Raw genomic sequence first — 22,995 nt, 5'->3', positions numbered from 1 at the left:
GATGGTGTGTAGACTAAAGAAGTCACTATATGGGCTTAAACAATCAGGTAGAAACTGGAACATAATGTTGCATGACTATCTATGTGAAAATATGTTTGTACAGAATCCAGCCGATCACTGTGTTTATGAGAGAGAAACGGAACATGACAAGGTGATCCTACTGATCTGGGTTGATGACCTGGTTATTGCAGCCAGTGATGAGAGTGCTTTAAAAGCAGTGAAAAAGATGCTTGCTGTGAAGTTCCAGATGAAAGATTTGGGCAGACTGAAGAATTTTCTTGGTATCACTTTTGACCAGTGTAATGGATGTGTGACCATGTCACAGCAGAGCTATGTTGACAAGCTGCTTGACAGGTTTAATATGCAGGATTGTAAGCCCAGGTCAACACCTTGTGAACCAAAGCTGCATTACACTGATGAGAAGCTAGGTGACCCCAGAAAATACAGAGAGGCAGTGGGTAGCCTAATCTACCTAACCTCATGCACCAGACCTGATCTGAGCTTTGTTGTAAGCAGACTGTCACAGCATTTCAGTGAGCCGACAGAAGAGCAGTGGACAACTGTTAAGCATGTACTGAAATATTTGAAGGGCACAAATGATTTATGGTTGTCAATAATGTGTGATCAAGTGGGGGTGTTAATTGAAGCAACTGATTGTGTTCCCAATTACTGCCAATGCATTTCAGGTGTGAGTGTGTCATGTGACTGTCTATTTAAGCTGATGCACCTGCGCAGAATAAACTACGTGTTTTCTCAGAACTTGACCCAGTGGCTGCAGATTGTTTGTTCTCCCAGGTTTAAATGTGTTGAGTCGATATATCTCTAGCCAAGCTCTGCAGAACACTTTTTATCATCGTAAAAATACACAACTTTGGAAAACACAGATTCTATAAAAACAACATTGTTGAGCTTTTTGTTTTAAAAAAAAGCCTCAACAAACCAAGAGTTGCAAAACAATGTTCATAAATCGTTAGACACCCAAAAAATATTTAGTTATATTATTTATTTGACATAAATATAATATATTCTAGATTTTCATCTTGTATTCTCCATCAGGTTTTCGTCAGTAAATGATCAAAGTTACTAAACACAATGAATAAATATCTCTATCACACAACAAATGTTTTCAGTATTTTGCTTTTTCCTCATTTTTATGAAGCTATTTGATGCTTAAACTGAAGCTGCTTTGATGTTATGACTCCACTATTCCTAAAATACATAACTTTTGTTCACATATTCTCCTAAAATGTCCTCCTGACACATTTGGTATCTTTGTTAACGTTGTGTTCTTGAGTGGAATCTGAAATGAGTTTCTGTGTTTTTATCTCTTTGTGTTGGGCTGACATGAGTTTAGATGGAGCTGGCAGAGTTCAAGTGAAGTCACTTGGTCTTTATTGAAGCAGCAGCACGTTGTCATTAGTGTTAATGAGCTCTCATTCACTTCTTGTACCTCAGTGTTGAACCTGCATTCAGCTCATGTGTTTGGAGTTTCCATCTTCTAAACGTCTCCGTTCTAAACGCCTGACACTGAATGAACATTGTCCTCTGAACTTACATCATTGATCCTTCATTCAGACTGGGGCGCTGCTGGTTGTCAGAGGTCAGCTGCTCTTTTCTGGCCTCAGCTCTGAAGTCCAACACGTCACCTCTGAGACATCTGGACCTGAGTTACAACAACCTGAAGGATTCAGGAGTGAAGCTGCTGTGTGACCTTCTGGAGAGTCCAGACTGCAGACTGGAGACTCTGAGGTCAGTCCACGCTTCAGCTCCACTGATGAATCTTTACTCCATATTATTCTTCCTGTACGTTTGTGGATGTGAATGTGGTTCTATAACAGAAATAAGACTTCAACATTAAAATGTGGCACATTTCTACACTGATAATATTCTCCCACTTAAAATGAGGCTGAACACGTGTATGCAGCAGATAAATACAAACCGCTCAACCAAAATATGATTGAAAGCAACGTCAAACCAAATGCTAATCATCATAAAGCAACAATTCAATTAGTTCAAAATCTGCATCCCTCACACGCTGAATCAGCTCCAAACACTTGACTTTAAAGTGTAATAAAAGTGGACTAACCCTCGGCTGCATGCACCATGAACACAAGAACCGGGTCCACTGATCTCCCACAGAACTCGAGAAAAAACCCAAAACCTGAGAGAAAGATCAGTACATCTGTTGATGCTGTTCCTTAACGAGCTAAAGAAGATGAATCTATGCTATTCCTATTTGTTTCATCAACCTTTGAACCTCATTGATGTTCAAACATAACTTACACCCATGAAGTTGTTCTTTTTTGTTCATACTTTTATTTTTCCTGGACTAAATGTACGTTTTGTTCACACCTGGCCGTGGCACCGTAGCGTGAGCTTCTGCAGATGGCGTGTGAGCTCCGAGCATGAACAAAAGGTGTTTCTACTCAACGTGCTTTTAATTGCATTCTTCTCTGAAACACCAGAGGACGAACAAACTAAATGAACTGTGAAGAATCAGGAAGACAACCAGTGTAACGCCATAAACCAACCTCCACAACCAAGAGGAGGAACTGTTATTGTCTGTGAACTCATATCTCATGTTCATGAATACTCGATTACCTTCATTGTAAAGAAACTGCAGAAAATGTCCAACGTTAGCTGTTAAAGTACATCACATGTTTGGTAAACGCTAATCTGTGTACAGAAGATCATCTGAACTCATATTCAACTTGATACAGTTTACTCTCTGAAGTGGAACTATTTATTGCGGTGTGTGTTTCTACTCATGATAAAATAGAGGGCGGATATTATGATGAAGTAACAGAATGATGAAGTCAGCTCCACATTTACAACCTGAACACATGATTGGATTATCAATTGATTTTCATCTCCATCATTGATCCTTCATTCAGACTGGAGGACTGCAGGTTGTCAGAGGTCAGCTGCTCTTCTCTGGCCTCAGCTCTGAAGTCCAACACGTCACCTCTGAGAGAGCTGGACCTGAGTGACAACATCCTGAAGGATTCAGGAGTGAAGCTGCTGTGTGACCTTCTGGAGAGTCCAGACTGCAGACTGGAGACTCTGAGGTCAGTCCAACATTCTCTCCTCCTGTGCAGACATGAAGCTGATATTATACTGATCTTAAAGGACCTTAAAGCCTCAGCGGCAGTAAAAGTTCATTGACTGGCAGAGAAACGTTGAGCTGTAGATTTAAATAAAACATATTTATTCATTTATTGCCTGACATTTGCTCCGTCCCACATGGGATTACAAGACACCACTTTTTTCCAGACATCTTCTGGTCTTGAAAATACAAAACATGAAGAAGAAAATAAAAACACAAACTTGGCAAAGAGCTATTTTTTCCTCTTCTTCCAGACTTTCTGCAGATACCTGGCTAAGTTATATGTTCCACTTTTAAACAGCCATCTCAGTCTTTGTGCATCATCCATATTTATAAAATCTATGTTTGACTTACCAAACAAAGCATCGCAGTGTTCACGGTAAAAAAGGAGAGTAGAAAACAAGATGGAACTCGTTGTTGATATCGTTTAGAGAACACATCGGACGGATCGGCTTTTCTTCTTCTACAATCTGGACCAAGATAGTTTCAACAGTCGAAGGTAAAACACCAGATGACATATGATCATATACGACATAATCCTCTGAACCAAATTCACTTTTTATCATCGTAAAAATACACAACTTTGGAAAACACAGATTCTATAAAAACAACAATGTTGAGCTTTTTGTTTTAAAAAAAAGCCTCAACAAACCAAGAGTTGCAAAACAATGTTCATAAATCGTTAGACACCCAAAAAATATTTAGTTATATTATTTATTTGACATAATATAATATATTCTAGATTTTCATCTTGTATTCTCCATCAGGTTTTCTTCAGTAAATGATCAAAGTTACTAAACACAATGAATAAATATCTCTCTATCACACAACAAATGTTTTCAGTATTTTGCTTTTTCCTCATTTTTATGAAGCTATTTGATGCTTAAACTGAAGCTGCTTTGATGTTATGACTCCACTATTCCTAAAATACATAACTTTTGTTCACACATTCTCCTAAAATGTCCTCCTGACACATTTGGTATCTTTGTTAACGTTGTGTTCTTGAGTGGAATCTGAAATGAGTTTCTGTGTTTTTATCTCTTTGTGTTGGGCTGACATGAGTTTAGATGGAGCTGGCAGAGTTCAAGTGAAGTCACTTGGTCTTTATTGAAGCAGCAGCACGTTGTCATTAGTGTTAATGAGCTCTCATTCACTTCTTGTACCTCAGTGTTGAACCTGCATTCAGCTCATGTGTTTGGAGTTTCCATCTTCTAAACGTCTCCGTTCTAAACGCCTGACACTGAATGAACATTGTCCTCTGAACTTACATCATTGATCCTTCATTCAGACTGGAGGACTGCAGGTTGTCAGAGGTCAGCTGCTCTTCTCTGGCCTCAGCTCTGAAGTCCAACACGTCACCTCTGAGACATCTGGACCTGAGTGACAACAACCTGAAGGATTCAGGAGTGAAGCTGCTGTGTGACCTTCTGGAGAGTCCAGACTGCAGACTGGAGACTCTGAGGTCAGTCCACGCTTCAGCTCCACTGATGAATCTTTACTCCATATTATTCTTCCTGTACGTTTGTGGATGTGAATGTGGTTCTATAACAGAAATAAGACTTCAACATTAAAATGTGGCACATTTCTACACTGATAATATTCTCCCACTTAAAATGAGGCTGAACACGTGTATGCAGCAGATAAATACAAACCGCTCAACCAAAATATGATTGAAAGCAACGTCAAACCAAATGCTAATTATCATAAAGCAACAATTCAATTAGTTCAAAATCTGCATCCCTCACACGCTGAATCAGCTCCAAACACTTGACTTTAAAGTGTAATAAAAGTGGACTAACCCTCGGCTGCATGCACCATGAACACAAGAACCGGGTCCACTGATCTCCCACAGAACTCGAGAAAAAACCCAAAACCTGAGAGAAAGATCAGTACATCTGTTGATGCTGTTCCTTAACGAGCTAAAGAAGATGAATCTATGCTATTCCTATTTGTTTCATCAACCTTTGAACCTCATTGATGTTCAAACATAACTTACTCCCATGAAGTTGTTCTTTTTTGTTCATACTTTTATTTTTCCTGGACTAAATGTACGTTTTGTTCACACCTGGCCGTGGCACCGTAGCGTGAGCTTCTGCAGATGGCGTGTGAGCTCCGAGCATGAACAAAAGGTGTTTCTACTCAACGTGCTTTTAATTGCATTCTTCTCTGAAACACCAGAGGATGAACAAACTAAATGAACTGTGAAGAATCAGGAAGACAACCAGTGTAACGCCATAAACCAACCTCCACAACCAAGAGGAGGAACTGTTATTGTCTGTGAACTCATATCTCATGTTCATGAATACTCGATTACCTTCATTGTAAAGAAACTGCAGAAAATGTCCAACGTTAGCTGTTAAAGTACATCACATGTTTGGTAAACGCTAATCTGTGTACAGAAGATCATCTGAACTCATATTCAACTTGATACAGTTTACTCTCTGAAGTGGAACTATTTATTGCGGTGTGTGTTTCTACTCATGATAAAATAGAGGGCGGATATTATGATGAAGTAACAGAATGATGACGTCAGCTCCACATTTACAACCTGAACACACGATTGGATTATAAATTGATTTTCATCTCCATCATTGATCCTTCATTCAGACTGGAGGACTGCAGGTTGTCAGAGGTCAGCTGCTCTTCTCTGGCCTCAGCTCTGAAGTCCAACACGTCACCTCTGAGATATCTGGACCTGAGTGACAACATCCTGAAGGATTCAGGAGTGAAGCTGCTGTGTGACCTTCTGGAGAGTCCAGACTGCAGACTGGAGACTCTGAGGTCAGTCCAACATTCTCTCCTCCTGTGCAGACATGAAGCTGATATTATACTGATCTTAAAGGACCTTAAAGCCTCAGCGGTAGTAAAAGTTCATTGACTGGCAGAGAAACGTTGAGCTGTAGATTTAAATAAAACATATTTATTCATTTATTGCCTGACATTTGCTCCGTCCCACATGGGATTACAAGACACCACTTTTTTCCAGACATCTTCTGGTCTTGAAAATACAAAACATGAAGAAGAAAATAAAAACACAAACTTGGCAAAGAGCTATTTTTTCCTCTTCTTCCAGACTTTCTGCAGATACCTGGCTAAGTTATATGTTCCACTTTTAAACAGCCATCTCAGTCTTTGTGCATCATCCATATTTATAAAATCTATGTTTGACTTACCAAACAAAGCATCGCAGTGTTCACGGTAAAAAAGGAGAGTAGAAAACAAGATGGAACTCGTTGTTGATATCGTTTAGAGAACACATCGGACGGATCGGCTTTTCTTCTTCTACAATCTGGACCAAGATAGTTTCAACAGTCGAAGGTAAAACACCAGATGACATATGATCATATACGACATAATTCTCTGAACCAAATTCACTTTTTATCATCGTAAAAATACACAACTTTGGAAAACACAGATTCTATAAAAACAACATTGTTGAGCTTTTTGTTTTAAAAAAAAAGCCTCAACAAACCAAGAGTTGCAAAACAATGTTCATAAATCGTTAGACACCGAAAAAATATTTAGTTATATTATTATTTATTTGACATAATATAATATATTCTAGATTTTCATCTTGTATTCTCCATCAGGTTTTCTTCAGTAAATGATCAAAGTTACTAAACACAATGAATAAATATCTCTCTATCACACAACAAATGTTTTCAGTATTTTGCTTTTTCCTCATTTTTATGAAGCTATTTGATGCTTAAACTGAAGCTGCTTTAATGTTATGACTCCACTATTCCTAAAATACATAACTTATGTTCACATATTCTCCTAAAATGTCCTCCTGACACATTTGGTATCTTTGTTAACGTTGTGTTCTTGAGTGGAATCTGAAATGAGTTTCTGTGTTTTTATCTCTTTGTGTTGGGCTGACATGAGTTTAGATGGAGCTGGCAGAGTTCAAGTGAAGTCACTTGGTCTTTATTGAAGCAGCAGCACGTTGTCATTAGTGTTAATGAGCTCTCATTCACTTCTTGTACCTCAGTGTTGAACCTGCATTCAGCTCATGTGTTTGGAGTTTCCATCTTCTAAACGTCTCCGTTCTAAACGCCTGACACTGAATGAACATTGTCCTCTGAACTTACATCATTGATCCTTCATTCAGACTGGAGTGGTGCAGGTTGTCAGAGGTCAGCTGCTCTTCTCTGGCCTCAGCTCTGAAGTCCAACACGTCACCTCTGAGAGATCTGGACCTGAGTCACAACATCCTGAAGGATTCAGGAGTGAAGCTGCTGTGTGACCTTCTGGAGAGTCCAGACTGCAGACTGGAGACTCTGAGGTCAGTCCACGCTTCAGCTCCACTGATGAATCTTTACTCCATATTATTCTTCCTGTACGTTTGTGGATGTGAATGTGGTTCTATAACAGAAATAAGACTTCAACATTAAAATGTGGCACATTTCTACACTGATAATATTCTCCCACTTAAAATGAGGCTGAACACGTGTATGCAGCAGATAAATACAAACCGCTCAACCAAAATATGATTGAAAGCAACGTCAAACCAAATGCTAATCATCATAAAGCAACAATTCAATTAGTTCAAAATCTGCATCCCTCACACGCTGAATCAGCTCCAAACACTTGACTTTAAAGTGTAATAAAAGTGGACTAACCCTCGGCTGCATGCACCATGAACACAAGAACCGGGTCCACTGATCTCCCACAGAACTCGAGAAAAAACCCAAAACCTGAGAGAAAGATCAGTACATCTGTTGATGCTGTTCCTTAACGAGCTAAAGAAGATGAATCTATGCTATTCCTATTTGTTTCATCAACCTTTGAACCTCATTGATGTTCAAACATAACTTACACCCATGAAGTTGTTCTTTTTTGTTCATACTTTTATTTTTCCTGGACTAAATGTACGTTTTGTTCACACCTGGCCGTGGCACCGTAGCGTGAGCTTCTGCAGATGGCGTGTGAGCTCCGAGCATGAACAAAAGGTGTTTCTACTCAACGTGCTTTTAATTGCATTCTTCTCTGAAACACCAGAGGACGAACAAACTAAATGAACTGTGAAGAATCAGGAAGACAACCAGTGTAACGCCATAAACCAACCTCCACAACCAAGAGGAGGAACTGTTATTGTCTGTGAACTCATATCTCATGTTCATGAATACTCGATTACCTTCATTGTAAAGAAACTGCAGAAAATGTCCAACGTTAGCTGTTAAAGTACATCACATGTTTGGTAAACGCTAATCTGTGTACAGAAGATCATCTGAACTCATATTCAACTTGATACAGTTTACTCTCTGAAGTGGAACTATTTATTGCGGTGTGTGTTTCTACTCATGATAAAATAGAGGGCGGATATTATGATGAAGTAACAGAATGATGAAGTCAGCTCCACATTTACAACCTGAACACATGATTGGATTATAAATTGATTTTCATCTCCATCATTGATCCTTCATTCAGACTGAGGGGCTGCGGGTTGTCAGAGGTCAGCTGCTCTTCTCTGGCCTCAGCTCTGAAGTCCAACACGTCACCTCTGAGACATCTGGACCTGAGTGTCAACGACCTGAAGGATTCAGGAGTGAAGCTGCTGTGTGACCTTCTGGAGAGTCCAGACTGCAGACTGGAGACTCTGAGGTCAGTGAGGGGGTCCGAGTCAGTCCGTGCAGGTTCAGCAGTGTTGTTAATAAAACACAGGGCGGTTTACTCACAGTGAGGGTTTCCCTCCTTTTTCTCCCTTTGAGCTCATCGAGTGCAGTTCCTCTGATGTTTCTTTTCTTTCATTTCTCCACAAACAATAAAATAAAAGCTGACAAAGCAAAGCAAGTTGTTAGAAGTCGTTGGATTTCACAGTCGAGTGAATAAAGGTCGTTGGTTTTGTTTTCCTGTGATGTTATTTCCTCTAAAGCACGCTCACAACATGAATGTGACCTGATCATGAAGCAGATTAGTTGCTTCATATTAGGACCATGAAGCTGGCTCACTCAAAGAACCAACAATTATTTAAAACTTGATCATAACTTTTGGGATTGTGTTCCTCCCGACAGGTTGAGTGACGGGTCGATCACTAAGAAACACAAACAATGTGAGTATTGAAAGAATGTCCCCATTCAAGCTATTCTACATTCAAATCTGATCTGAATGAGCCTCATCGTAACAAAAAGTATTTTCTATTCTGTTCGAGCTGTTTGAAGACGTTCGTCTGCGAATGTTTCTCTTTCTCTTCTTCTCTCCATCAGGTGACGCCGACGGCAAACTGGATGTGAAAACAAATGTGCCCGACAAAGAGGTGAGGGAGCAGCAGCTGAAGAGCGTGAAGTTGATTTCTTGAGGTTTCTCTACGGAGTAAATGTCATTATTGTGTACCAGGGGAACAGAGGAAAGAGAACTGTGGCTTGTTACTTGATTTCTCTTGAAAGAACTGACTTTGTGCCTTCTTAGTTACAGGCTCCATCCTCATTCTCACCTGAACACACAGCAGAATCTTCATACAGGTAATCCTATGAAAGACACGATTCCAGCTTCTTTCACGGTTCATCAAGTTGTGATTCTAAACGAAGGGCTGTTGTGTGTGGGGAGCAAGTCAAAACAGGACCTGGACCTTATTCATGAAACTGTGTAGGATCCATATGAAAACAAGAATCAGATTCATAAAACTGTGCATGCATTCATTCACGGTTCAGGCACTGGTTCAGGTGGCTTTGAACACAAAAGGCGACATTGAAACGATGAGGAACTGACAGAAGAACAAAGGGTCTGGGCCGGTCTATAGAGAGAGAGCTTGATGAGGGAATGAGATGCAGGGAGGAGGGAAGTGGGAACAACATCTCAAGAACAATTGTCTTGCGAGTATGTTCACAACAAGTAATACATGCTGCTGATGCTCATAATCAAGAAGAATCTTCCCGGTAATGTGTCTGACCAATGACGGAACAGCTTTCTCTCACATGGCATTAGTCTTGAACGTCTCTGCGTGAACACAAACAAGCCGAGGAGCAAATGCAACCACTGTACGAAGTTAGTCTCTGAATCGACAAAGCAAACAAACTACGGGTCTGAAAACGCCCGAAATAGAGTGGAGTTGTCCCCTGGGTGTCATCACGCTTTACACTCCGATCAGTCTGTGCTGCACATGGACACCTGTGAGTGGAAACAGATCATGTGACTAACAGGCCGATAGATGCTTCTTATATTCATTCATCCTCTCCGTGTCCTACAGGTTCAGGTGTCCTGGTCCAGGTGTGTTCCAGTGTTCTTTGACTGGACTGGTGTTTGTTATGGCTCAAGAGGCAGAGCTGCTGTACAGGACTGTCCAATGGGATGAGGGCCTCCTCCAGCGAGCTGGCAAGAAGGCTGCAGGGCCGCTGTTCGACATCAAGAGCTCCGAGGATGCTGCAGTCTGTGAGCTCCACCTCCCACACTGTGAAACAAAGCACGGTAAAGACATGGCTGTCTTCAGTGTTCAGGGACAAATCTCCAAAACTACAAAGAGTCGTATTAATGTGTAAAACTAGCTGCATCTGGTGACATGCAAAAAATACATTATAATGGTGGTAACACTCAATGCACAGATCCAGACAGATCACATGTGGGAAAATAATGATGAATTCAAAAAGAATAGTGAAAGGATAGGGGCGGAGTGGGAGGCTCCAGAGTCAACTGGCTAACACACTTCATGCAAACTCAAAAACAAGCAGTGATGTAAGCAGCAAATCAGCTCAATCTTCCGTTAGCTGTTAGCGGTTAGCCACCCACACCGTCTAAAACAACAGAAGTGATCCACAGAGCAGCTGCAGAGAGGTACTCAGCAGGGTGTGTACTGGTGGCTTCGTTAGCTGCCAAACTCATCGTCCATGCCGTGAGTCTTTAGGCCAAACACACCGCAGACTGTTATCCCTCCGCTGTGTCTCTTGCTGCATAGTAGTCGTTGGGGGGTCGGTGATGCACTCAGCTGGGGTGTCACTAGGGGCCGGGGGTTTGTTGAGAGTGGTGGGTTAGCAGGCAGTCGATGGCAGTATGAAACAGGCAACAAAAGTTGTTTTGAGGAAGTGTGAGTCACTGCAACCACAAGAAGTCCTTGAGAATGCAGCCATAACTGAAATATTATGCAGTCAGCTGTAGCAGAAGCTGAGATTAGCCGTGGACAGACACAGAGCTGCACACTCACTCAATCACAGGCACGCATGAGACCAATCGCATGATTCTCCTGGCAGAGACAAAAATGACAAATTGAACTAGAGTGGTAAGAAATGAATTAGTTTGGGATGAACCTGTTTCAGCAACAATGAATGAAGGTTTAACAGCTCTTTGCTCCCACAGCGTTGGTCTTTGACGGCCTGTTGTCCGTCGTCCACATCACTGATGATGGAATGACAATCCTGGAGCCGCTGGAGATTACGGATACTCATGTGGTGGTGAAGGTCCCTAACCTCTCCGCTTTTGGCCTCGTCTGGGATTTCGTCAGGAGGTTTCTGAACATCACGCTGCCAATGAAGTGCAAAGTTCTGCTGTTCCTCCGACCCCCGCACTCCAGTCATCAAATTCTCAATGTGTTTCTGCTGCAGGGCAACATCCCTGTGCATGAGGTAAAGCGCTCTGTCATATGTGCTCACCAGCAACTTAAACTCTTGTTTTAAGCCACAGCTGTTTCCACAAAGACGGTTCACACTTTGCTCCTCGTGCTGTGCTCAGAATCAAATCTATCTGAACTGTAAATCTTCAGATTGCTTTGTTTTTGTAGTTTTTTGATTCTCTCTCAGCATGTATTTCCATCTGCCACTAACATTCGTGATACTTCTACCAGATGGCATGAACAGCAAACACAACACAGAAACAATGGAAACAGATTTGCTGAGATGATCACTCAACTGAGAGGCTTTACAGGCAGAGTGAACGTTATTAAAATGAACTTGTGTCACAGTCCCTTTTTGAAAAATGGACGAGGCTAGTTACAAAACTTAAGGAACAATTTAGAATCTACAGACGGAGAGAGAACGGCTTCTGGACTTTCAGTAGTTGGCGTCATAATTGAAACCAGTATTTTACTGGTTGGAAGATGAGAATCTCCCTCCTGGATGCAAACTGAACTTCACATCATTGAATATGATTTGTTTAATGCTGCATGACCAAAAGAAATGTGAGAAAATACTCAAAACAGTCAAAATATGAAGGAAAACTTTCCCTTCTCACCACTTACCACCACTTAATCATCTTTTTAATTGACTAATTCTCATGTTTAGATGTACTCTACACCAGTGGCGGGCCGTCAGGGCCTGCAAGGCCTTCTCTGCTGGCCTAAACAGAATCACAAAGCTATATATATATATTTTTTTTTTAAATAAATCTATTTTATAATTTAATCATTTTTCTTAAATACACTACATATATTATAATTTATAAAAATATTTTTCCCATTATCTTATTTTCTCATTGCACAGCTACTGTCTTCCTCAGTTGCTCTGCTTCCAGTGCAGCTTGTTTGAAGTAGAGCTTTTATCCAATCAGATCTCACCTCTGTGTCTCAAGGTAGAACAGAGCCAGAGGCCTGCAGACTCTCACCTGCAGCCAGTGCAGATTAAAGTAAATGGAGACGATATTGTTGATTGTCATAGTGTTCAACCAATCAGATCTTTAGTTTGACATGTTGGGCGTATTCTTTGATGTGTCAGCGCCGGCTAGCCGGCCTATAATGACGTCAGCATTACGTGCAGCTCAGTGTTCGTCTGTAGCTTTCCCGCTAGGTGCAGAGTGTGCTGTGATTGGTCAGTGGGCGAGCACGTGACTATCGTGAAACGAAACTTAACAGCCAGCAGAGGCTGATGGGTAGTGAATCACATCACGTGATGCAGCTCAGCCAATCAAAATGCATTCTGACTGAGTTGAGCTGCACCATCACAGAGAGGGTGCTGAGCCGAGGAAAGACACTGCAGAGCAGTACGTTCAACATTCAAGTTGTGAAAGTAAAATCCGATGATACTCTCTTTGGGTCGCGGCTTGTCATTAAGGAATGACTGTGGATCCCACAGCCAGACCAGCTGAGAACATTATATTTTCCTGAATTTAGGCTTTTGCATTCTCTAAATGCTCGATTCGTACCGAACGGTTTAATACGAAGACGTACATAGTTACAGCCTTAAAAATGAGCAGTGGCGCCACAATGTGGTTATAAGGTGGTATTTCAGCTGCAGGACCAGCAGTGAAGGCCCAGGTATAAAATGCATGGCCCGCCACTGCTCTACACATACAATTACCTTGACTATCTGAGATTAAACTAAACTAATATAAATGTCCCGTTAACAAAGGTTTCCAGAGATCAACAATCTGCGACGTACATCCAGATCTCCTCCGAATGTGATCAGGACATTTACGTTGGTAAAAGGTACCATGTCCACTGTGAACCTGAGGGATTCCATATCCAGCCTGAGGTGAGTCAGGTCACTTCTACCCTTCTAAGGGTCTGTGTCCACATTCAGTTTTATTCCTGAGCACCAGCATCTGTTTTCACTTTGTGTCTGTGATAGTTCCCTTAGCTGTTAGCTGTTAGCTGTTAGCTGTTAGCTGTTAGCCAAACACACTGTCCAAAACAGTGACAGTGAGCTGCAGTGATTGGGAGGTACTCAGCAGTGCTGGTAGTTCTGTTAGCTGTTAGCTATTAGCTGTTAGCCAAACACACCGTCCAAAACAGTGACAGTGAGCTGCAGAGCAGTGATTGGGAGGTACTCAGCAGTGCTGGTAGTTCTGTTAGCTGTTAGCTGTTAGCTGTTAGCCAAACACACTGTCCAAAACAGTGACAGTGAGCTGCAGTGATTGGGAGGTACTCAGCAGTGCTGGTAGTTCTGTTAGCTGTTAGCCAAACACCCAACTGTTATCCCTCCACTGTGTCTCCAGCCTCACAGTAGTGTGTAGTGGCCTGTGTCCACATAGCATCTTTTCCTGAGTGCCAGCGCCTATTTTCAATCGTTCCCAATGAAATCTTTTTTTTTTTTTGACAATCTGCCTTTTTTGTGCGGCCGCTCCGGGTGCTTGACGTTAAAAACCTGTGAACTGGTGATGCTGGTGACATCACTGTACAAAATGAAAGAGAAGCTTGTTTTGTCTGTCTGTCTGTCCTGAACTTTACACACCGATTGTAGCTTGTGAGTGATTTTATCACGTACACGTCGTCTCCGACGGACCGTCTTCCTCGTCTCTTAACGTCTTCCTCGTCTCTTAACGTCACGGCCGACAGATTGAGCATTCTCCAGCTCATCTATACAAAGTATGATGGTGCTCATGATGGAAAACAAAGTCAAAGCAATAGATAATAAAAAGCAAAGGGGCGATGCTAGTGGATCATACAATGGTGGTTAGAGTGGTGAAATGTTGTCAAGATATTGTCATAAAAACAAAGCAAAACGTCTCGGAGTGTTTTTTTGATGAAACGCTGGGATGAAGGGATCCCCAGAGACCGGCCAGAAAAAGATGCTGTGCTATGAATCACAATCAGGGAGGATATCAGAGACACAATGTGACTTCTGGTTCTTGTTTTCAGGGTAAACTATTTGACTCGTCGTATGGACCGGATTTCTTTCCAACATTTGAAGTTTTCCTGAACCCCAACACGGAGACAGTGACTTTGTCGGTCCAGGACGAAGAGAAGAACGCAGTCTGGAAGCGTCTTATAGTACTGGAAGGTAAAGACTATCAGACACCCAGTGATGGACGAGAGTAGAACAGATGTGTGCGGCTCTCATGAATATTTAGGGTGGTCCACATCTCATATCATTCTTTATTCAGGCTGCAGTCTTTATGATCCATATATCTGGAACAAAATGCAGGACAGCTGCAACTCTCTTCTGTCAAATGACAGGGCCTTTACCCAGTGTGACCGTGGCACACTGGGTAAAGAGGGTCGTCTGGGAACCGGAAGGTTCGATCCCGGACTGAGACGTGTCACGTGTCGAAGTGTCCCTGAGCAACACACTGAACCCCCGGCTCCCCGGGCGCCTGTCATTGGCAGCCCACTGCTCCCTATGTACAGGGATGGGTCAAATGCAGAGACAAATTCCCCCTTAAAGGGATCAACATAGTATACATTATTATTATTATTATGAAGGCTGAAGACTTTCCTGTTGACTTTCCTGTGCTGTAACTGTAATCAGTGTGTTTTATACCCGTTTTATGCTATTTTAGCTTGTTTTTATTTTGTCTCTTTAATGTATTTATATGTCTTTTTACAATGCCTCTTTTGCATTTTGGGCTTTTGATGTTTTATGTGAAGTGCTTTGAATTCTTGCTGAAATGATTGAAATAAATAAACTTGCCTTTCCTTACATGTACGGGTGCAACGGATCATAAAGCTCACGGTTCAGATCGGAGTCACGGATCTGATCAGCACAGCAGAAGAAAGGAGCAAATATAACGTTTAGAGATCCCTGATCACATTTATCTGCTGCAGATTACCGATCATAGATGATCCGTGTTGGCAGATACGTTTCTGTTGTTTTGTTATAGCAGCTGGTCTACAAGACTCCACCTCCAAAGAAATCTATTCAACCGCTCTGAAGTCAGAGTAAACATCAACATGTTTCAATTTGATCCTTTCACACGATTCAAATGATGAGGAAATACAGACTACATTTGAACACATCATAACTTTACCTGAACAGAGCCTGAAGGCATCGTAATGTAACTGAATGGAACCTCCGTACGTTAGCCGTTAGCAGACAGAAAGCAGAAATGCTGATGTCCTGATTGTATATTTCTACGGATCAACAATGTTCCTTTACACCACTACTTACATGTAACACTACTGGGAACAATGTGTGTGTGTGTGTGTGTGTATGTATGTATGTGTATATATATATATATATATATACATATACATATATATATATATGCATGCATGCATTCTATCCTTTTTCACACGGGAAGTGATTTACAAAGCAGAAATGTGAGAAATAGCTGGCTGTAGCAGTCCAACACAGACTTTTGAACTTTATCATATTTTCTTGGTTATCTTCCAGGTCCAAGAGCGGAAATTCAACAGAGAAATCCCGGCAGGGTCCCGGCACAGGACAGGGTCCCGGCACAGGACACGGTCCCGGCACAGGACAGGGTCCCGGCAGACCAGCAGCTGTTCTCAGTTCGGACTGAATTTGTCAACAGAGTGTCTGATTCTGACCTGGATCAGCTGCTGGATAAACTTCTTCATCGCAGAGTGATTACTGACGCTGAAATGCAGTCGACCAGAACAAAACCCAGAGCAGATAAAGCACGAGACGTGATCGACACGGTGAGAAGAAAGGGATCTGAAGCCTGCTCAGTTCTGATCGCTGCTCTCTGTGAGGTGGACCAGTGGCTTTACACAGCGCTGAACCTCAGCTGAAGATGAACCAAGAACTGTGGAGTGATGATGATGATGGTGGTGGTGATGGTGGTGGTGATGATGATGATGGTGATGATGGGGAATCTCTTCAACAGTTGTCTCACATGACTTATTGTGATCTTTTACGGTGCACAACACGAGGCAGCGTTTCCCACAGCACTTTGTGGGACTGTGGAAGAAAAGTTTGTACGTTTTAGCAGTTTTCAGCAACAATAATTGAATAACCCTAACGTGTGTGTGTGTGTGTGTGTGTGTGTGTGTGTGTGTGTGTGTGTGTGTGTGTGTGTGTGTGTGTGTGTGTGTGTGTGTGTGTGTGTGTGTGTGTGTGTGTGTGTGTGTGTGTGTGTGTGTGTGTGTGTGTGTCATCAAACCTGGCTGCAGGAGGTTTATGTAACTCATATTCTGTCCTCCTGTCGTCTCTCAGCCACTTCAACACTTCATCGTTTATTTCTTTCCTGAAAAAGTCGCCGGATGTGAAACTTGTTTTTTTAATAAAAGCAGAAAAGCTTCTCCAACCGGGACTTTTTAATCCGTCAAGGAACACAACGTTTCACTGACTTATAAAGAGGTTAATAGTAGTGATCGCTGTTTTTGAGTGAATAAATACACATTTAAATCGTCAACAGGGTTGTGGGGAAATCATTAAATATTGATGTATTGTACTGTATTGATAAGTATGAATAAGCAATGAGACACACTCGGAGATTATGCATCATCTGCATGTGCTCTGATCTACCAGCCTGAAAACATCAACGTCAGCACTCTTTCTGTTCACGCTGCTGCAGAACATCATGCTGAAAGTGAAACAAGAACGTTCATTTCTTTGCAATAATTGGTGTTTTTTGTGTGACTGTTAAGAAGCATATTGTTGAATAAGGATGGACAGTTAAGATGTCTGGATGAGGAGGTGGTGCTCCTACAATGTGTGATGAAACTGTCAACAAGATATGTTCACAGAATGCAAGAATATGAAGAGTACCTCTGAATATGAATGTGTCAGATACTCAGTCTGAGTCACTGTTTGAAACCTCTTCATTGAAATTAAGTTTGTGAACAAATCCAGATAAAAACCTTCTAAAGAGTTTTTAGTGTTGAATTTTGTTCAACATTGATTTAAGAAATATGGATATTTTCAATGAATAAGGATGTCCAGGAAGCCGCCTCACTTTGCAGCACGTGTAGATTTGTGTCTCTGCAGATTAAAGACGCCACGATGACCAGCTGGGTTTTGTTTACTACTACAGCTGTTTATAGAGGCCAGATTATGATGTCATCTCTTGCCTGCTGGAGTAGAGTCCATCATCCGAAATCCATCCATCCATCATCCATTATACATCATCCATCCTTTATACATCATCCATCCATCATCCTTTATACATCATCCATCATCCATCCTTTATACATCATCCATCCTTTATACATCATCCATCCATCATCCTTTATACATCATCCATCCTTTATACATCATCCATCATCCATCCATCATCCTTTATACATCATCCATCCTTTATACATCATCCATCCATCATCCTTTATCCATCATCCATCCATCATCCTTTATACATCATCCATCATCCATCCATCCTTTATACATCATCCATCCATCATCCTTTATACATCATCCATCCATCATCCTTTATACATCATCCATCCATCATCCTTTATACATCATCCATCCATCATCCTTTATCCATCATCCATCCATCATCCTTTATACATCATCCATCCATCATCCTTTATACATCATCCATCCATCATCCTTTATACATCATCCATCCATCATCCTTTATATATCATCCATCCATCATCCTTTATCCATCATCCATCCATCATCCTTTATACATCATCCATCCATCATCCTTTATACATCATCCATCCATCATCCTTTATACATCATCCATTATACATCATCCATCCATCATCCTTTATACATCATCCATCATCCTTTATACATCATCCTTTATCCATCATCCATCCATCATCCTTTATACATCATCCATCCATCATCCTTTATACATCATTGATCCATCCTTCATGCATCATCCATCCATCATCCATTATACATCATCCTTTATACATCATCCATCCATCATCCTTTATACATCATCCATCCATCATCCTTTATACATCATCCTTTATACATCATCCATCCTTTATACATCATCCATCCTTTATACATCATCCATCATCCATCCTTTATACATCATCCATCCTTTATACCATCATCCTTTATACATCATCCATCCTTTATACATCATCCATCCATCATCCTTTATACATCATCCATCCATCATCCATTATACATCATCCATCCATCATCCTTTATACATCATCCATCCATCATCCTTTATACATCATCCATCCATCATCCATCCATCATCCTTTATACATCATCCATCCTTTATACATCATCCATCCATCATCCTTTATACATCATCCATCCTTTATACATCATCCATCATCCTTTATACATCATCCATCCTTTATACATCATCCATCCATCATCCATTATACATCATCCATCCATCATCCTTTATACATCATCAATCCATCATCCTTTATACATCATCCATCCATCATCCTTTATACATCATCCATCCTTTATACATCATCCATCCTTTATACATCATCCATCCTTTATACATCATCCATCCATCATCCTTTATACATCATCCATCCATCATCCTTTATACATCATCCATCCTTTATACATCATCCATCCATCATCCTTTATACATCATCCATCCATCATCCTTTATACATCATCCATCCTTTATATATCATCCATCCATCATCCTTTATACATCATCCATCCATCATCCTTTATACATCATCCATCATCCATCCATCATCCTTTATACATCATCCATCCATCATCCTTTATACATCATCCATCCTTTATACATCATCCATCATCCTTTATACATCATCCATCCTTTATACATCATCCATCATCCATCCTTTATACATCATCCATCCTTTATACATCATCCATACTTTATACATCATCCATCATCCATCCATCATCCTTTATACATCATCCATCCTTTATATATCATCCATCATCCATCCATCATCCTTTATACATCATCCATCCATCATCCTTTATACATCATCCATCATCCATCCATCATCCTTTATACATCATCCATCATCCTTTATACATCATCCATCCATCATCCTTTATACATCATCCATCCTTTATACATCATCCATCATCCTTTATACATCATCCATCCTTTATACATCATCCATCATCCATCCTTTATACATCATCCATCATCCATCCATCATCCATTATACATCATCCATCCATCATCCTTTATACATCATCCATCCATCATCCTTTATACATCATCCATCCATCATCCTTTATACATCATCCATCCTTTATACATCATCCATCATCCATCCTTTATACATCATCCATCCTTTATACATCATCCTTTATACATCATCCATCCATCATCCTTTATCCATCATCCATCCATCATCCTTTATACATCATCCATCATCCATCCATCATCCTTTATACATCATCCATCCATCATCCTTTATACATCATCCATCCATCATCCTTTATCCATCATCCATCCATCATCCTTTATACATCATCCATCATCCATCCATCATCCTGTATACATCATCCATCCATCATCCTTTATACATCATCCATTATACATCATCCATCCATCATCCTTTATACATCATCCATCATCCTTTATACATCATCCATCCATCATCCTTTATACATCATCCATCCATCATCCTTTATCCATCATCCATCCATCATCCTTTATACATCATCCATCATCCTTTATACATCATTGATCCATCCATCATCCTTCATGCATCATCCATCCATCATCCATTATACATCATCCTTTATACATCATCCATCCATCATCCTTTATACATCATCCATCCATCATCCTTTATACATCATCCATCCATCATCCTTTATACATCATCCATCCATCATCCTTTATACATCATCCATCCATCATCCTTCATGCATCATCCATCCATCATCCATTATACATCATCCTTTATACATCATCCATCCATCATCCTTTATACATCATCCATCCATCATCCTTTATACATCATCCATCCATCATCCTTTATACATCATCCATCCATCATCCTTCATGCATCATCCATCCATCATCCATTATACATCATCCTTTATACATCATCCATCCATCATCCTTTATACATCATCCATCCATCATCCTTTATAGATCATCCATCCATCATCCTTTATACATCATCCATCCATCATCCTTTATACATCATCCTTTATACATCATCCTTTATACATCATCCATCCTTTATACATCATCCATCATCCATCCTTTATACATCATCCATCATCCATCCTTTATACATCATCCATCATCCTTTATACATCATCCATCCTTTATACATCATCCATCATCCATCCATCATCCTTTATACATCATCCATCCATCATCCATTATACATCATCCATCATCCATCCATCATCCTTTATACATCATCCATCCATCATCCTTTATACATCATCCATCATCCTTTATACATCATCCATCCATCATCCTTTATACATCATCCATCCTTTATACATCATCCATCCTTTATACATCATCCATCATCCATCCATCATCCATTATACATCATCCATCCATCATCCTTTATACATCATCCTTTATACATCATCCATCCATCATCCTTTATACATCATCCATCCATCATCCTTTATACATCATCCATCCATCATCCTTTATACATCATCCATCCATCATCCTTTATACATCATCCATCCTTTATACATCATCCATCATTCATCCTTTATACATCATCCATCATCCATCCATCATCCATTATACATCATCCATCCATCATCCATTATACATCATCCTTTATACATCATCCATCCATCATCCTTTATACATCATCCATCCATCATCCTTTATACATCATCCATCCATCATCCTTTATACATCATCCATCCATCATCCTTTATACATCATCCATCCATCATCCTTCATGCATCATCCATCCATCATCCATTATACATCATCCTTTATACATCATCCATCCATCATCCTTTATACATCATCCATCCATCATCCTTTATACATCATCCATCCATCATCCTTTATACATCATCCATCCATCATCCTTTATACATCATCCTTTATACATCATCCATCCTTTATACATCATCCATCCTTTATACATCATCCATCCTTTATACATCATCCATCATCCATCCTTTATACATCATCCATCATCCATCCATCATCCTTTATACATCATCCATCATCCTTTATACATCATCCATCCTTTATACATCATCCATCCATCATCCTTTATACATCATCCATCCTTTATACATCATCCATCATCCTTTATACATCATCCATCCTTTATACATCATCCATCATCCATCCTTTATACATCATCCATCATCCATCCATCATCCATTATACATCATCCATCCATCATCCTTGTCAAGAAGAGTTGACCTCTCAGAGCTGCCTCGGTAACATGTCGACACATTCAAGGGAGAAGAAGTCAGGCTGTGAGCACAAAGCATATATTCAAAGTTGAAGTGTAATCAAACAGATAAAATGTATGAATAGAATAACGAAATGTTTTAATCAATTATGTAACAAATGTTTAACTGCATAGAAGTGATTTAAACAAATGTAATGAATGTTTCTGTGTGTTCTGTGTGAGACTGGAGCTGAGATAGAAATGTATTGGTCAAGAATGACATTGCTGTAATCAAGACCAGATGTTGGGTGTAGTCGGGGGAAGAATCTAGAAACTGATGAAATAAATGAGTCATACAGGCAATGTTCGGCTTAACGCCCTTTCCAGAGGGAGGGGGGATGAGTCATGGACCAAACAGGTGGGGGCTGATCACAGCCCATATGAGGAATATAAGGAGATGCTTGCGGACAGCAAGCTGGGATTTCATCGCGGATGCCGTCCAAGTGCATCGGAAGAAGATACTGACGCCTGCAACTGATGTATTGAGGGCTTCGTCTCTGTTCACGGAAAAGAGACCTCTGTTCGTGGACATTGAGATTGAAAGACGAAGTTTCTGCCTCTCCCCACTGCTTGACTTTTAACATCTGGACAACGGAGAAGCCGCAGCAGCCTAGAAAGACTTTGTACTGAGTTTTGAGGACTGTTGAACGGGCTTCGCTGCAAGAGCAGGAGGACTGAGGGTCCGGCCGGACCTTCGCTCCTAACAACTCCAAAAGAACCTTTTCATCGCACCATTGAACATCCAGCTCCAACCGAGCCGTCTCGGCGACTAAAACTAATGAGTATAATCGAAGAAGAAAATTAAATTGACTAATCATGTGTAGTGATATTTTATGTGAGCTGTAGCTGTAACCCTTGCAAAACTAACTAAATATAACCTGCAATAAATATCTAATCTGCATTTAAAGTGAAATTCTCAAGTGCATTAATTTGCTGCAGTAGTAAAGAGTTCCTCGTGACAGTAAAAAGTTAAAGCTATTGTATGTCTAACAACTGAGTTCTGAAAGGTTAT

At 40.6% G+C, this 22,995-nt stretch overlaps 1 protein-coding gene across 1 annotated transcript in view; it reads left to right on the top strand.

The window, feature by feature from the left end:
* Positions 1–16,859, top strand: part of LOC306782203 (uncharacterized protein) — a 52,628-nt gene extending 35,769 nt beyond the window's left edge. The window contains exons 9-22 of the mRNA XM_079275447.1: positions 1,576–1,749; positions 2,895–3,068; positions 4,395–4,568; positions 5,714–5,887; positions 7,218–7,391; positions 8,537–8,710; positions 9,121–9,158; positions 9,313–9,362; positions 9,521–9,567; positions 10,293–10,510; positions 11,393–11,658; positions 13,375–13,497; positions 14,604–14,745; positions 16,078–16,859. Coding sequence (XP_079131573.1) covers positions 1,576–1,749; positions 2,895–3,068; positions 4,395–4,568; positions 5,714–5,887; positions 7,218–7,391; positions 8,537–8,710; positions 9,121–9,158; positions 9,313–9,362; positions 9,521–9,567; positions 10,293–10,510; positions 11,393–11,658; positions 13,375–13,497; positions 14,604–14,745; positions 16,078–16,439 — 2,290 coding nt within the window. The 3' untranslated portion in view covers positions 16,440–16,859. The remainder of the gene's footprint in view (positions 1–1,575; positions 1,750–2,894; positions 3,069–4,394; positions 4,569–5,713; positions 5,888–7,217; positions 7,392–8,536; positions 8,711–9,120; positions 9,159–9,312; positions 9,363–9,520; positions 9,568–10,292; positions 10,511–11,392; positions 11,659–13,374; positions 13,498–14,603; positions 14,746–16,077) is intronic.
* Positions 16,860–22,995: the final 6,136 nt, after the last annotated feature.

Source organism: Melanostigma gelatinosum (assembly GCF_949748355.1).
Source record: "Melanostigma gelatinosum genome assembly, chromosome: 9".
NCBI classification, from domain to species: domain Eukaryota; kingdom Metazoa; phylum Chordata; class Actinopteri; order Perciformes; family Zoarcidae; genus Melanostigma; species Melanostigma gelatinosum.
Note: the sequence above shows the minus strand (reverse complement) of the source record. Positions and strands in the feature narration are given on the sequence as shown.